The sequence below is a fragment of the Triturus cristatus genome, chromosome 10 (genome assembly GCF_964204655.1).
Source record: "Triturus cristatus chromosome 10, aTriCri1.1, whole genome shotgun sequence".
Lineage (NCBI taxonomy): Eukaryota > Metazoa > Chordata > Amphibia > Caudata > Salamandridae > Triturus > Triturus cristatus.
Genome location: NC_140593.1, coordinates 909,031,619 through 909,046,881, shown reverse-complemented (window position 1 = coordinate 909,046,881; position 15,263 = coordinate 909,031,619). Strand labels below are relative to the sequence as shown.

General features: G+C 43.2%; 1 protein-coding gene across 1 annotated transcript in view; it reads right to left on the bottom strand.

Moving 5' to 3' along the window:
* LOC146796237 (cathelicidin antimicrobial peptide-like) overlaps positions 1 to 10,896 on the bottom strand; it is a 123,286-nt gene extending 112,390 nt beyond the window's left edge. Inside the window, exon 1 of the mRNA XM_085630188.1 lies at positions 10,636 to 10,896. Coding sequence (XP_085486314.1) covers positions 10,636 to 10,836 — 201 coding nt within the window. The 5' untranslated portion in view covers positions 10,837 to 10,896. The remainder of the gene's footprint in view (positions 1 to 10,635) is intronic.
* Between the last annotated feature and the right edge of the window lie 4,367 nt (positions 10,897 to 15,263).

Below are 15,263 nucleotides of genomic sequence, written 5' to 3'. Positions count from 1 at the left end.
CTGGCTGTTGTTTTATTCGTCGTTCAGTCTCGAGTGGGCAGGATGGTTAAGGATTATTTGGACGGGCGGCTCCGGAGCTCACTAAGCTGCGACTGCTCCGGTCGCAATCTTGGCAACCGATTGCCACACTAGTTAACTAAAAATGGGCACAAGCACCATGTATATAAGCACCTAAGTAGAAATAAAACAGTAACTAAAATGCATATTTTTCTATTTTTTATAGGAGGGACATCATCCTACTTTAGGATTAAAGGGCCAACTACTATCAATTCTAGATGCCTTTTTATTTTGTTGATTTCCAACTTTTCCATCTATGATCTTCTTCTTTTTCATTGCTAAGAAGTAAACAAAATAACTAAATAGAGATCAGTCAGTTTAAGGAACTACAATATAATGATCACAACCTGGAAACCTATTAACAGAATCAATTTTGTTCCCTTTCTAAGTGCAACCTTTGCTTTCACCAGAGCTCTTTTCAGTAAACAGCAGTGCCTGCGGTAACCCCACAGATGCTGAACCGCATTTCCATTACCCCCTTCTTTAATGGCTGAACATTTGTTTTCTTTCTCCCCAGTATGCTTTTTATGTTAAGCCCTTCGGTGCTCATGATGGAAGGGCTCCATCATGAGCACCAGTGCTTCTGTGCTCATGACGGAACCATTCCGTCATGAGGACAGGGGCACGAAATCCCTCTGCTGCAAACAGCAGAGGGATTTCCATTTTTTGGGGGGCCTCAGGAGGTGGGGAAGAGCTTCCCCAACCTCCCAAGGCCCTTTACTCATTTTCAATCTAATGATGATCGCGTGCATGGTCGTCATTACATTGAAAATGAAACTGAAACTTAATTTCAGTTTCAATGTTTCGGTGCTTGTGGGTCCATTTCAGCCCTTGAGCACCGAAACACTTGGGACAGGTGTTGTTGGAAAGGGTAGAATCTCCCCTTTCCAATGGTACCCTTCCCTAGTGGATCCCTGCTTGGGGATCGCCCCAGGCAGGGATCCACCCACTAGCCACCAGGGAGCTTGGAGCGGCCCCTTGAGCAAGGACCTTTGCTCTCCCCCATTTAATTTTGCCAGACAGCCTTTCTACGAAAGCACCCTAAACGCCAACGATTTTTTTTATAGGCCAGGGGTGGGGGATGCCCAGAATGGGCATGCCAAACCCAAAAGAAGGAATATTATTTTATGTCCCTCCCAGAAGGCAGAAAGCCCACTAGGCCCTAGGGATTTTTGTTTTGGATATACGTAGGGGTGGAGGCTGCCCAGAATGGGCATGCAAATATCCCCACCTCCCCCAAAAAATGCTACAGTCTTTTTGCCCCACCTGGAAGGCAGATGGGGCAATAGCTCACTTGTGTCAGTGTCCAATGCAGAATTGGCTAAATACTTATTTTGAAATAAATTTAGCGCTTAGAATCCTCAGTGCTATACCCTTAATCCCTATGTTTTGGGATCTTCCCAGTCACAGGCCCTTGCCCCACCCACACAAGTGAGGTATAATTTTACTCGGGAGATTGAGGGGAACGCTGTGGGGTAGGACATTTGTGCCGACACAGTGATTCAACCCACAACTTTGTGGAAAATGTATTTCTGTTAAATTTGAGGTTTGCAGGGGATACTGGGTAGGAAAACGTTGGGGGATCCACAGAAGCCATACTTCGCTGGACTCCCCCGGGTGTCTAGTTGTCAGAAATGCATGGGTTTGGTAGTTTAATCTACAGCTAGGCACTTTGCAAAAAAGTGTCAGTTTTCTCTGTGAAAATGTGGTGTGTTCACGTTGTGTTTTGGTCCGTTTCCTGCCGCGGGCACTAGGCCTACCCACACAAGTGAGGTACCATTTTTCTCAGAAGACTTTGGGGAATGCGGGGTGGGTGGAATTTTGTGGATGCATGCAGATTCCAGAACTTTCCACCACCAAAATGTGAGGAAAAGGTGTTTTGTTTTACAAAGTTTGAGGTTTGCAAGGGATTCTGGGTAACAGAACCTGGTGAGAGCCAGACAGGTTACCCCATCCTGGATTTCCTTTTGTGTCTAGTTTTCAAAAAAGTATAGGTTTGCTAGGTTTCTCTAGGTGCCGGCAGAGCTAGGGTTTAAATCTACAGCTAGGCACTTTGCAAAAAAAAGGTCAGTTTTCACTGTGAAAATGTGGTGTGTCCACGTTGCATTTTGGGCCATTTTCTGTCACGGCCACTAGGCCTACCCACACAAGTGAGGTATCATTTTTCTTGGAAGACTTTGGGGAATGTGGGGTGGGTAGAATTTTGTGGATTCACACACTTTCCAGAACTTTCCACCACAGAAATGTGAGGAAAGTTTTTAGGTTTGCAAGCGATTCTGGGTAACAGAACCTGGCAGGCACGGTGCATCCATTGGGGCGTTGGGGCATTGCTCCCCCGCCCCCGCACCCGCCCGCAGCTCCCTCGGTGTCTCTGAACTTATTTTACTTAAGTTCAGAGATGCCGAACTTAGTTTACTTAAGTTCAGAGACGCCGAGGGTGGGGAGAACTGACAATGCATGTCAGTCAGCATGACGTCGGACCGTGGGCAGTCCGGCGTCATGTTGACTGACATGCATTGTCAGACCAGGCAGCACTGCAGCACAAATGCGCATGAGTGGGCATGGTGAGCTAATTTTTAGCCCGTGCCCAGTCATGCGCACTTGTGTTTTCACGGACTTGCGCATGCCCATTAGGAACCCCTCGGTCTCCTAATGGGCAGGCGGCGGGCGAAGAGTAGGCTGAGCCCTCAGCCAATCCTGGCACTGCAGCAGCGCCAGGATTGGCTGAAGGGTTTCCACTGCAGTGCTGACGTGCTGTTCCAGTTTGAAGAGGGCAGAGGCGCCAACGCGGACCAGGAGCAGAGGCGGGCAGGTAAGTTTTCCTCTTAATTTAAAATGTATTCTCCCGTGTGACCCCCCCACCCCCCGTGCGTATCCCCCCTCCTCGGGATCCCCCCCCCTCGCGACTGCTCATGTAGTAAAAAATGGTCCTTTTGTTTATTTGCTTCCTTTGCAATCATTTTATGCCCCGCCACTTTCAAATGTCACCAGCCGCCCCTGGAACCTGATGAGAGCCAGACAAGTCACCCCATCCTGGATTCCCCTTTGTGTCTAGTATTAAAAAATGTATAGGTTTGCTAGGTTTCCCTGGGTGCCGACAGAGCTAGGGTTCAAAATCTACAGCTAGGCACTTTGCAAAAAAAGGGTCAGTTTTCACTATGAAAATGTAATTGTCCACGTTGCATTTTGGGCCGTTTCCTGTCGCGGGCACTAGGCCTACCTACACAAGTGAGGTATCATTTTTCTCAGAAGACTTTGGGGAATGCGGGGTGGGTGGAATTTTGTGGATTCACGCAGATTCTAGAACTTTCCACCACAGAAATGTGAGGAAAATGTTTATTTTGTTTTACAAAGTTAGAGGTTTGCAAGGGATTCTGGGTAACAGAACCTGGTGAGAGCCAGTCAAGTCACCCCATCCTGGATTCCCCTGGGTGTCTTGCTTTCAAAAATGTATAGGTTTGTTAGCTTTCCCTAGGTGCCGGCAGAGATAGGGTTCAAAATCTACAGCTAGGCACTTTGCAAAAAAAGGGTCAGTTGTCACGTTGCATTTTGAGCCGTTTCCTGTCGCGGGCACTAGGCCTAACCACACAAGTGAGGTACCATTTATATCGGGAGACTTAGAGTAACACAGAATTGTAGAGCAACTGTTACTACCTATGGACTTTCGATGCATTTCTGCCTTGCAAATGAAACACAATGTGTAAAAAAGAAGTCACATTGAAAAATGTTCTATAATTCTCATGCTCGTATGGGTATTCACAATTTGGGAAAAGTGCAAATAGCTACGTTTCTAAACTCTATATTTTGTTCCAATTTCAGAAATACATAGGTGTCTTTCATACCAATTTTTCCCTGCATATATTTTCCCAAATTATTTGCTATATACCCGGTACATAATTAAAAACCATTGTAAGACACTGCTCAGTTATTGGCTCTGGGTTTGTCGGGATCTTGGTGAACCTACAAGTCCTATATATCCCCACAACCAGAAAGGTCCAGCTGATGTAATGGTATATTGCTTTCAAACAGCTGTCATAATTAGAAGAAGTAACAGGTGAAAACGTTGGCACAAGTGGCTGTTTTTTTCAACTCATTTTCAAATTTTCCTATATTCAGCTGTTAGCTTCTATAAAAAAAACCTTGAAGGAGGTTCACAAATTACCCCTTACTGAATTCAAAATGTTGTCTACTTTTCTAAAATGTATAGCTTTCCAGGATCCATTATAGCTCTCATACCAATTTCTACCATTAAATGGAAGCAGATAGAAAGCACAAAAAATAGCAAAAATAGGCTTGTCATGTAAACGTGTTCTCAGAAGCATATGATGGAAACTGCTAATACATGATCATAATACTTTGTAAACATTTTTACTGCACGTCAACTTATTAATAAAATGCTATAGTAAAAAAAATATTTAAAAAAAATAAATTGGCTATGTCCCAGTAAAGTGCCAAAACTGTGTAAAAAACTGTTGGTTTTCCGACTAAAGTCTGTCAGTCCTTTAAACCTGGGAAAATGGTGATTTCAGCCTCACAAACACTTTGTTGATACCATTTTCAGGGGGGAAACGAGATGCTTTCATTTGCAGCACTTTTTTCCCATCACCCCCCCAAAAAAGATAATTGAGCTGTATTTTGGCAAATTTCTAGATCCCCTCCAGGGGAATCCACAAACCCTGGATACCTTTAGAATCCCCATGATGCTGGAAGAAAGGACGCAAATTTGCGTGGATACCTTAAGTGGTCTAAAAGTTACAGACAGGGGCCTCAGCGTGAACTACCCCAAATAGCCAAAAAATGGCTTAGCACAGGGGGGAAAAGGCCTAGCAGCGAAGGGGTTAAGGGCCAATCAGTGCATCTGGGATTATGCTTACAATCACATGCATTGATGTAATCACTGACAAGTAGAGCAGGCTTCTAGAAGCGAGTCAATTCAATTGTCATTGCGTCACAATTTCTAAAAGTATTTATGTAACACAGGGAAATAATCTGATCATAGGATCTGGACATTACCTGATTGTGGTGGGATGGGATTGGCTGGAAGTAAATGAAGGAAAATATTCAGATGAATTTAAACCAGTATAAAAATGCCACTGATTAACTGGCATGGGTCAAATGGTGAAAGCAGGAGACACCTAAAGAACAGGCAGTGCTTAATTTGAGCCAGTGGTAGCAGGTCAGCCCAACAGCACTCATTTTTGGGGACCAGCACTTATCATTCCTCAACAGACTTTGATCCAGAGTAAGAAAGAGAAAAGCACAAAAGGGGCAAACAGAGGAAGAGACAGACAGAAAAACAGGTGCAAAGGCAGAAAGCAGGGATAAAAAAGAACCTGCACAAGTGATATAAAGGGCAAAGAGTGTCAGGTGGAGGGTTAAAGAGGCATGAGTTGGAAACAAGACTACAATGCCTTGGTATTTGGCACGCCGACCTTCGAAATCGCTGACTGTGGGCTTCTGAGTAAAACTTTGGGCCCCAGCACTTATTCTACTAGCTGAACACTCCTCCTGGCCCTCTCTGTGCAGGTTCAACTTGGTAGCAGTCTTAATAGGGCTGTCCCATCCGAAGACCACAGGTCTTTTCACTAATAATGCACAGAAACCCAAACTATAGGAATTTTAAAGAACAACCTGCTGGCATGGTACCACTCCAGTATTAGAGCTGGGAGAACAATACATTTAGGCAAAACATATGGCGCACCTACCTGCAGTTGTACTAGATATTGAGTGCACTGTCTCTAGCTGCACTGCAGCACCCCCCTACTTGTGTGTACGCCTCCAGAATGAAAAAAGGACCCCAATTAAGGTACAAAATTTGCACTCCTCAATGCAAGCACAAACTCTGAGGGTTGGTGCCTGCCCGAGGGACAGCTCTTCAGTGAAAGACAGAACTGTGGTTTGTAAACATGGCTCTATCTTTCACTATCAATAGGCCAGGCATCCTTTTCACGTGGGTCAGGGATCCCTTGCAGGTGTGCACAGTATGGGACTCCTGTGCCCCATCTCATGGGGTGTCTTCAGAGACAAGAGGGCGCACTGACAGTGCACCCTTTCATATGTGGCACCACTCTAGAGTGGGAAGTTGGAGAAGGCAACTAGACGATATCCCTACCTGGGACACTCCTAGATATCAGGTACATTCTTCCTATCAGTGTTATCCTTACTACAAAATGGGCAGTGGAAGTGTCTGTGGCACATCTGTAATGCCATATTGCCCCAGTAGGCAAATGCCTGTTGTGCTTTTAGGGCACTCTTTTTATTATAAAGCCACTCAGTCTGCATCATTATGGGATGTAGGGCGTGCAATCTTCCACTATTTTGTTGAGATTAGAGCAAGGTATGAAAAAGCAGCAATCAACTATAAAGATAGTTGCCTGATCAGTGGCAGGAAAGTAATCACATGGACAAATGGAAGTGAATATGTCATGCTGTTTTAATCAGCCTTATATGCACCTGTTTACCTTCCTTCTAAATGTAAATTGGGCCTTCCATGCAAATCTCTGTCCCTCACCTCACTCTCTCTGCAATGTGCCTCTATTAGTGAAATGATTCCACCACAGCACCATCCCCATTGACGTATTGCAATGTGCTAGTAGCTCACAGCCACCTCTGAATACCTTGCAAATCGTAATTGCCTGTCAGTCAATTTATGAAGATGGAACAGACCTCCTGCTCAGGCACTGCATAGGTTCTTTGAGGCTGGTGAAGCTGTAGTGTAGGCCCTTGTAGCTCACCATCTCCTGAAAAGCTGTTGTGCTTGCACTGTACTACTACTACTCTAAGGATGCCGAGCCTAATGTGAAAGACTTCCAGTTTTCAAGTATGTTAATTGTGCATCTGTGTATAGTGCTAGAGTCTGCATTTCTTTCTTTCTCTTTTTTAACTGATGTTCTCCTTTCTTTTTCACCATCTCTGCATTTTCATCTTTCCTTCTCTAGTCATTCACTTGTCTGTTTCTCATCTTACTCTGCTCCTTTCCTTCTCTCCTTTTCTCTTTTCTCTCTCGCCTCTCCTTTTTCTTCTCTTCCGTTTTACTATGCCTTCCTTTTTCTCCTTTCTATCTCACACTCTACTTCTCTCATTTTTTCCTTTCCTTTCCTTTACTTCACTTCTTTCCTTTCCCATATCTCATGGTATCCTTTCCTTCTTTCCGCTCCGTATTCCCTTCTCTTTCTCCATTCTGCCTTTTATTGTTCATCCTTGTATCCTCTTCCCAAGCGCGGATTTTTTCATTTCTTCCGCTTTCCATCTCCTTTGTTTCATTCCCTTCTTTCCTTCTTTTTGTCTTCATCTTTCATTCTGTCCTTCTCTTTTGTCTTTATCATTTTTCTTCTTTCTCCTTTCATTCACATTTTAGCCTTTTATTTCTTTCCTTTTTTCCCTCCACCTCTCCTTTTCTCCATTCCTTTTTTCCTTTTCTTTTTCTTTCATTTTGTTCCTTGTGCCTTCTTTTATTCTCCTCTTCTTTCCTTCTCTTTGCACTACTACTACTGCTCTCCTTCTCTTCTCCTTTTCTTGTCTCCTTTTCCTTCTCGCCTTGCCCTTATTCTCACCTTTAATTTTTCCTTTGCTTTTCCCTGCTATCATTTTCTTCTGTTCTAATTTCCCCTCTTTCTCTCCTTTCCTCCTTTCTTGCTCTTGTTTCTCCTTTACTTTGCCCGTCTTTAGATCAAGCCTAGGCAGTGCTGTTCTATAGACTATGTGGGCTTACAGCCCACCCATTGCTTTTTTATTGTGAGTTTGATTGTCCTTTAAAAAGGTTTGCTTCCTAGTGGTTAATCTCTCCTCTTTTTCCCTCCTTGTTGTCATTTGTTTCCTCCCACGGAGCAGAGCCTACCTACTGATATCTTATGCTTATGTGTTCATGTCTAAGCACTAGTTTTCTCTTTGTTACCTGCTTGTCTTTGTCGAAGCCTCCCTTTTGGCGGGTTCCTTGTTGCAGCTTAAAGGCATTGTGAATCTCCTTTGTATTTTTTTTGTTATGTTGTAATGTGAGCGTATGCTTGTCAAGCGTTTAAAAAAAGTGTTGTTTCCTATCGATCACAATCGCAGCAAAGCTGCCTTCTTTCATTTTTTTTGCATTGCCATTGTTTATTTTAAGGTTATAGCTAGTGATTGTGTTTACGGTTTTTAAAGACTGCTTCTCAAGCGCACATCCATGACTTGTTGGCAGCCCCTCCTTGTTTTGCATTGCCATTGTTTATTTTAGTTTTGTAATTAGTGATTGTGTTTTTGCTTTTTAAAGAATATTTTTCGAGTGCACGTCTACGTCTCGTTCGCAGCCTCTTGACCTATTTACCTTGTCTGCATTCTTGCCTTCTAATGACAGGCTGTGGGCGATCCATAACTCGGTGCACCCGGCCAGTAGCTGCCCTCACCCTTGGGCTTTGGCCGGCAATAAAGCTCACACAGCGAAGGAATGTGGAGCCGCTCCAAAATCAGTCGCTGTCCCCAACGCCACCGTCTCCCCGGCCCCTTCTCTTGGCCATTGTCCTCTTTCCTCCTGGTTTAACCTTGTGGTTTGTGATACTGAATTCTCTGAAGTGCAGACAGGCACTTATCACATTGTGAGCCTGTTAAATGTGTGTTCTTCTAACCTTTGTATGAAAACCCATTATCGAACCTGTGCCACTGTATGACATGTGTGATCGTAAGATACACAGTTTAGGGGACTCTCATTCCGTGTCTGACTGTACAATTGATGTGCCTGTGTAAAGAGTGTGAATTTCTGTGTAGCTCCTGTGACTGTAAAACACAATATTTGAGTTAAGCAAAACATCCTGTTTCTGGCTCAGATGCTTCAGAGGGGCAGTGGTTTATGAGCCTTTGGGGTTTGCTTTAGGGTTACGTTGCTGTAACCACAGCTGTTTAGGTTTGACTTCATGGGCAAACACAGTTGTGATGGTGTATTTATGGGGCCTGGGTCCAGTCATCTAATCTTTATGGCTGTCGCCAAGGGAAATCCAAGTACTGGTGGTATGTGTTTGCTCCGTGTGCGCCTACCCACATCTGCTGTTGCATTAAGGAGTTTGTGTGAGTAAGAGAGATTATTGCTGCGTAACAACACAGCCCTTTAACCGGTATATCCTGCACAAACAGTGAGCACCACTACAACTCAGGTGATGCAGTACTACAAGGGCACAGCTCTTAAACTGTACAGCTACAGCAAATCTACAACACAAGAACCACAGTGCAGCTACAACCCCACAAGTATATAACTGCACATCTACAACTACAGTTGAATGTAGTAATGTACAGCTGCACATCTACCACACATCCAAAACGGCTTAATGATACAACTGCACATCAACAACGACACCAGTCCATATCAACTACATAATATCATGCTCATCAACACAAATATTATTGATATATAACAATTCTATGCATGTACAACTACAAAAAAGAATCCACCTTAGTTGCACAGTTCTAAAACTGCACATCTTCAACGACACTGCATATGCACACCACCACAGCTGTATATTGTCAATGGTGAAACTCTACAGATGTGCATCTCAAATCACTGCACTGATAAGCAGCTTCCCACATGGAATAGAACTCTACATCAATCAGTAACAATAAAAATGTGCAACAGCAACACGGCAGTACAGTTTTCTCGCTCGATATCTAAATCATTCTGTAACTGCACACATACAACAGCACTGCAACCTACAACTGCAGACATGTGGCACTAATTCAACTCTTCAACGAATCATGTATAACAGTTGACCTGCACATCTGTGATTTTGCTGAACTCCGCAACTGTTCATCCACTACAACAATCCTTCGCTTTTCTCCTCCAGCCTCTCCTTTTGTGTCTTTCCTTCTCTCCTTCTCCTCTGCCTTTTCAATGTTATCCTTTCCTCATTCCTAGGCTACCTCCCTCCCTTGCTCTATCTTCCACCCTTTCTTTGTCTCTACTTCCTTCCAATCTCCCCTACCTTTTTCTTCCTCTCTTTCTTCCTTTTTGTTTCTTTCCTTCCTTTTTGTAAGAAACTTTGCTTCCTAAAGCAATCTCTTCACTTCATGCCATATTTTTTGCTTCATAATTGCCTAACAGGTGTGCCAATGAGCATGAAGGTGGCTTTAGGGGTATGCTTATTTGTACAGACCTGTGAATCCTACATTTAACTGTGCAAAATGTATTATTGCCAATGCGACTGGTTAAGGGTGCTGTGTGTATGTTAATGAAAAAAGTTCTGATTTGCTTGCTTGGGAACATAAAACAATAGACTCCAGTAAAATAGCTGTCACTTGAAGTCTTCTGGGACTTGTAAAGAGACATTGCCATCCTGTTTATTGTGTGAAAAAGAGACCCCCATGTCCAAGTGAGATAAAAGGCAAAACATGAGGAATCTGGTGTGTGAAAAACTGATGCCACATGCTATGCTCTATTTTGCTTTTAAAAACATGGAATAGGAGATATTACCACACGAGATAAATACCTCACCCTGGGGAAAGGTGTTACCATGTGTGGTAAAACCTCTTCCCTATCCTGACCTACTCATACTGAGGGTCTTACTATGCAAAAGGTCCTTACTTCCTGAAACCATGGACATGAACTTCAGCTATACTTACAGCATCCAGTACTTTTGTCCAATAATTCTTTATCCGGAAGACCGAGCTTGTGTTGTGGTGTCTGTTGTAGCTGTTGACAGCTGCTGCAATGGCGCTGCCCAGGTCCACCTGTCCACCATTCTCAAGCGACGCAGGGCTTCCTCCTGCGACCAGGCCGAGCACCAGCACCACTTGCCACCACATCTCCACCCTGTACTGCATTGTTTTCTTGCACCCAGTGGGAGCTGGAAAGTCTCTGCTGCTCTGGAACCTCCTCCTTCTGTTTTCACTTCCTTGGCGTGGGTCCTGGTTTTCCCAGATTTAATCAGGCCAAAGCAAACGCCAGTCTTGCGTCATGGAAAAATCCCAGGCTGAAGGCATGCTCGAGCTAGAAGATGGATGTTGGCCCTTGGCAAAACTCAACAGGTTGAAGCACTCTAAAAAAGAAACTCAGTTCCGGATTGCTCATTCTTGCAGTTACATATGCTTGATCTCTTGGCTTTGTGGCCTGTCAAGCTCTTGGCACACATGCCAACTCTCCCAAAGTAAGCACCCCTGTTTTTCAAGCAGAAAATGAGTTCATTTTAACTTTCTTCTGCTTAGTTCTACCTCTACACCAATGCAAGGTAAGGGGGACATTTATGTACTTTTCGATTAATTTGTTTTGCCAAATCCCCCTCTTAATTGTTCCTAAATGCTGGCCGTCATATTTTAGATGCATATAAATGAAGAGAATGTTATCTACTCAGTAAACATAATAAGAAAAGCAGAGTGGGATGAAAGCTTAAGTAAGTGAGGTATTTGTTTGTTTTGAGCATCGACCTAGGACCATGAACAATTCATACAGGAAAAACTACACAAGGAAAAAAGTAACAGGCAAAAACACATAGTCGGCACCAGCAGTCAAAAGCAAGCAAAGGGAAGGTGTAAAAATCATCACAATAATGTGAAGGACCAAGTATGTGTACCTGAGTGTTGTACTATAGAAAACAAATGAGTGTGCTCGTCAGGGATCATACACAGCATCTTCAAGATGCCAAAACCGAGAGACCAGCAATTGTAAATGTTAATTTTATATTCTATTCAATTAGTGTAACTCAGGATTGCTACATGAAAGGGTTTAATGTGAATTTGGTTTCTGACCGCATTTCTTTCTCACTTGGGGTCCAATTCTCAATGTTTTTGTATGTAGGCGAGCAATCAAACCTTATTCTTGAATGGCGGCGTGGGCTATAATGCTCCGAAATAGATATTAATAGCATGTCTAGCCAGTTCTATAACTTTGATTAAAAGAATAACACTTTAATTCACAATTAAGGTTACAATTACATAGTAAAAAAAATGTTTCTGTCCTCAAAGTAAGTTCTTAAAACACAAGAAAAGGGATAATTTGACTTTACCAGGTTTGCAAGAGTATCCCACACTCACTAGCGATACCTGCAGGTGCCACGTTAGAGCCTTAATTCCAAGGTGTTCAAAATGTATAGTTATTTATCGCATCTAATAAAATAATGATGCCCTGAGAGTCTTTATTTATCAGACTTGGTCAATATTGCCAATGATGAGTTTTGGCCACAAAATGGGGCATGATGTGCAGATTTTAGTGCTTACCACGTGAAAATCTGAATGTCTCAATTATTTACTGTTTTGTTTTTCACCCATTATATTTTGGCAAGTTTGACATGCGGAAATTTATGGGGCGATAAATCAAAGTGTAGGATTTTTCCGACATACTCGTAATCCTGCCACATGTGCAAACACTGGCTCGCATGGATGTCGGAATTATCCCAGGCACTTGTAATTGAGGCCCAAGTGCACTACTTGAGGTATGCAGGGGTGGAATCTGCTCTGCAGAAAAAAGTCAGAAAGCTCTGTCCAGGCATTTTGCAAAGTCTTACTCTCTTTGAGGATGGCACGCCTACTCATTTCTCCTGAGGCCGAAGAGACTGGGGTGCATGCTGTCAGAGTTCTCTCCTCAGGTTGTCACAGCGCCATTGGGTATTAAAGCCATGACTAGAGCATAGTGCCATAGCCATCATAAAATTGATGCAACCCGGTCCTGGACTGCAGGTGCTCATGATAAGATACCAAGGGGCATATTAACAAGGCGGCGATATGAAATTATCGCCGCTTTTGCGTCCGTTTTCGGGCGAAGAGCGGCGATAATTTCACCGCCTTATCAGCCAAGACACGCTATCGCATGTCTTGCTGACTTAGCGCCCGTTTGCAGCACGCCTCCGATCGCATCGCTAATGAGATGCAAAGGAGGCGTGATTGACAAGACTCCCTTGGGAAAATATCGCGATATTAACAAGGGAGGGTAGCGATTTTTAAAATCGCGTTAAGTATGCCTTAACTCAGGAATTTAACGTCTGTTAAATTCCTGACTAAGGCATACTTAACATGGGGGGTGGATTTTGTGGCTAAGACCACAGGCCCTATCATGTAGGATATCGCCGTTTTCCACCATGGAAAACGGCGATATCCCAACTATCTCTGGAATTTTTGTCGCCTCGGCGATGCCCTTTGTTAATAACGCGCAAACCGGGCGATAAATTCCAGAGATAGCCGGCGATAAACATGCAAGCGCTAAGCGCGCTTTACGATATTTATCGCCGGCCCTTGTTAATATGCCCCCAAGAGAGTATGCATAGGTTCAGAGAAGTGATGCGTGCTTCATGGAAACCATACAGTGAATGCAACAAAGTTCTCCACTTCTCAGTCAGCACACTTGGGGGCATATTAACAAGGGTCGGCGATAAATATCGCAAAGCGCGCTTAGCGCTTGCATATTTATTGCCGGCTATCTCTGGAATTTATCGCCCAGTTTGCGCGTTATTAACTGTTCACAGTGCTTCAAGCAGTGAGCTTCGTCCTAGCACTCAGGCAACCGAGCCTTGGGTTCTTAAGCTGATAAAGCAGGTTCTCAGTATGTAGGAGGGTCCATCCTCTTTTTCATTTAGGATTCAATACTTTAGGTATTTTCCTCAGTCCTTGGAGTCTGCTCTTGATTCGAGGATGTGTAGGTGGGTCAGGGGCAATTATTCTCAAAGTCCTTGATTGAAACTCTTCATTTGGAAACCAACGGTGGGCGCATTTTCCTGGCTAATAGTGCCAGCTTATGTACTCATACAATGGGAGTTGACTGGGGACAAACAGCTGCCCAAAACTTGTGCATTTGGGAAGTACACTCTGGACCTCATGATAGTCAATGATCGATTTTGATTTCTTTGTAAAGAACATCCCATAATCTTCTCAGAATTCATGTTAAATGGTGATGAGAGATATCCTATATTAGTCCTAGATACTGTGATTACTACTTAGGCAGTAGTTGAGCTGATCAGATACCTGTGTTTCCAGCCAAAGCCCGGGTGAGTATAGGTGCCCGGCACATTCTTTTTGTTCAGTTGTAAGCAGACGCCATGCCCTCAGCTACAGTTTTAGTCATGGTGATGGCTTCCTATGAGACCACAATGCAAACTAGTCTCATACATTAAGTGAGCACTACGTTTCTTTCTCAGGCCAATTTTGTTGTTATTCATCTAAACCCCACACACAAGAACATGGATACAAAAGTTAGTGAACCCGGGAGAGGAGTGAGTAGATGAGAGGGTAGACAGCTATTTCAAATCTGTGAAGTGTAACATGACAACCTATGTGCCTAGTGCTCCATATATCTATGAGGTGTGCCTTAGCTTTATTTACATGAAATGAAGCATTTAACTGCATTATTAATTTACATTCTGTGTAGAAACTAGAGACTCATAAGCATGTGTAGGTTAAAATTTAGTCTAACTGTGAAGACATGTAACTCTCATTCGCATTTACACCTTTATTTCAAGATATACTGCTTTTATTAACATTCCTTGCATATGTTATCTTGAACCCATTTATTCACATGTGCATTTGTTCTGAAGTTACCCATGCAGGTATAATCATATATTCAAAATGCACAGAGAAATACTTGACTAAAGTTAGCTTGACTAAAGGCCTTAACTTTAAAATGTATTCTGCTTGCCTTGCATGTTCTGTCTTTTGCTGGTGGATTCTCTTGATTTCAAAGCTTGGGGAAGCAGTATTGTTGTATTACTGATAGTGAGGCCTGAGAACAGTAATCTTGGCAAGGACGCGAAGAACTAATGAGCAGAAAAAGCCTCCAATTCATCGTGTATCAGGAACAAGAAGATACTCAAGGTTGCAAAGTCTGTCCAATTTTGTGGGATGGAAAAGTTCAAGAATGTTGCTGATACCTACTGTGGGGAGGACAAATAATTGGGTTTCTGGTGACTAGTGGAAAGAAATGTTGTTCTTGAAACTTCTTGGTTATGATTAGTCTCACATTGTTAGAGTTCAGTTCAGATCCTTCTTGACTCTGAGGGGTACAGCCATCTCTATTTCCCTTGCAAGTGTGTAGCTTTACGCTAAGAACTTATTCTCTTTCAGAAGACTTCTACCGGAGTTTTCACTTTTCTGACACCTTCCTGCACTTCTGAATTCCCTTGAGGCCATTTCCCAAAGTCTCACTTGCATCTTAGATTTAGAACTTGGGTTAGATGACTTTAAAATCTATTCATGTTTAGGAAGAAGGATCGGAGTTTCTTTAAGGAACACTAATTTCTATATCTCTGTATCTGTATTGCTGTGACTGT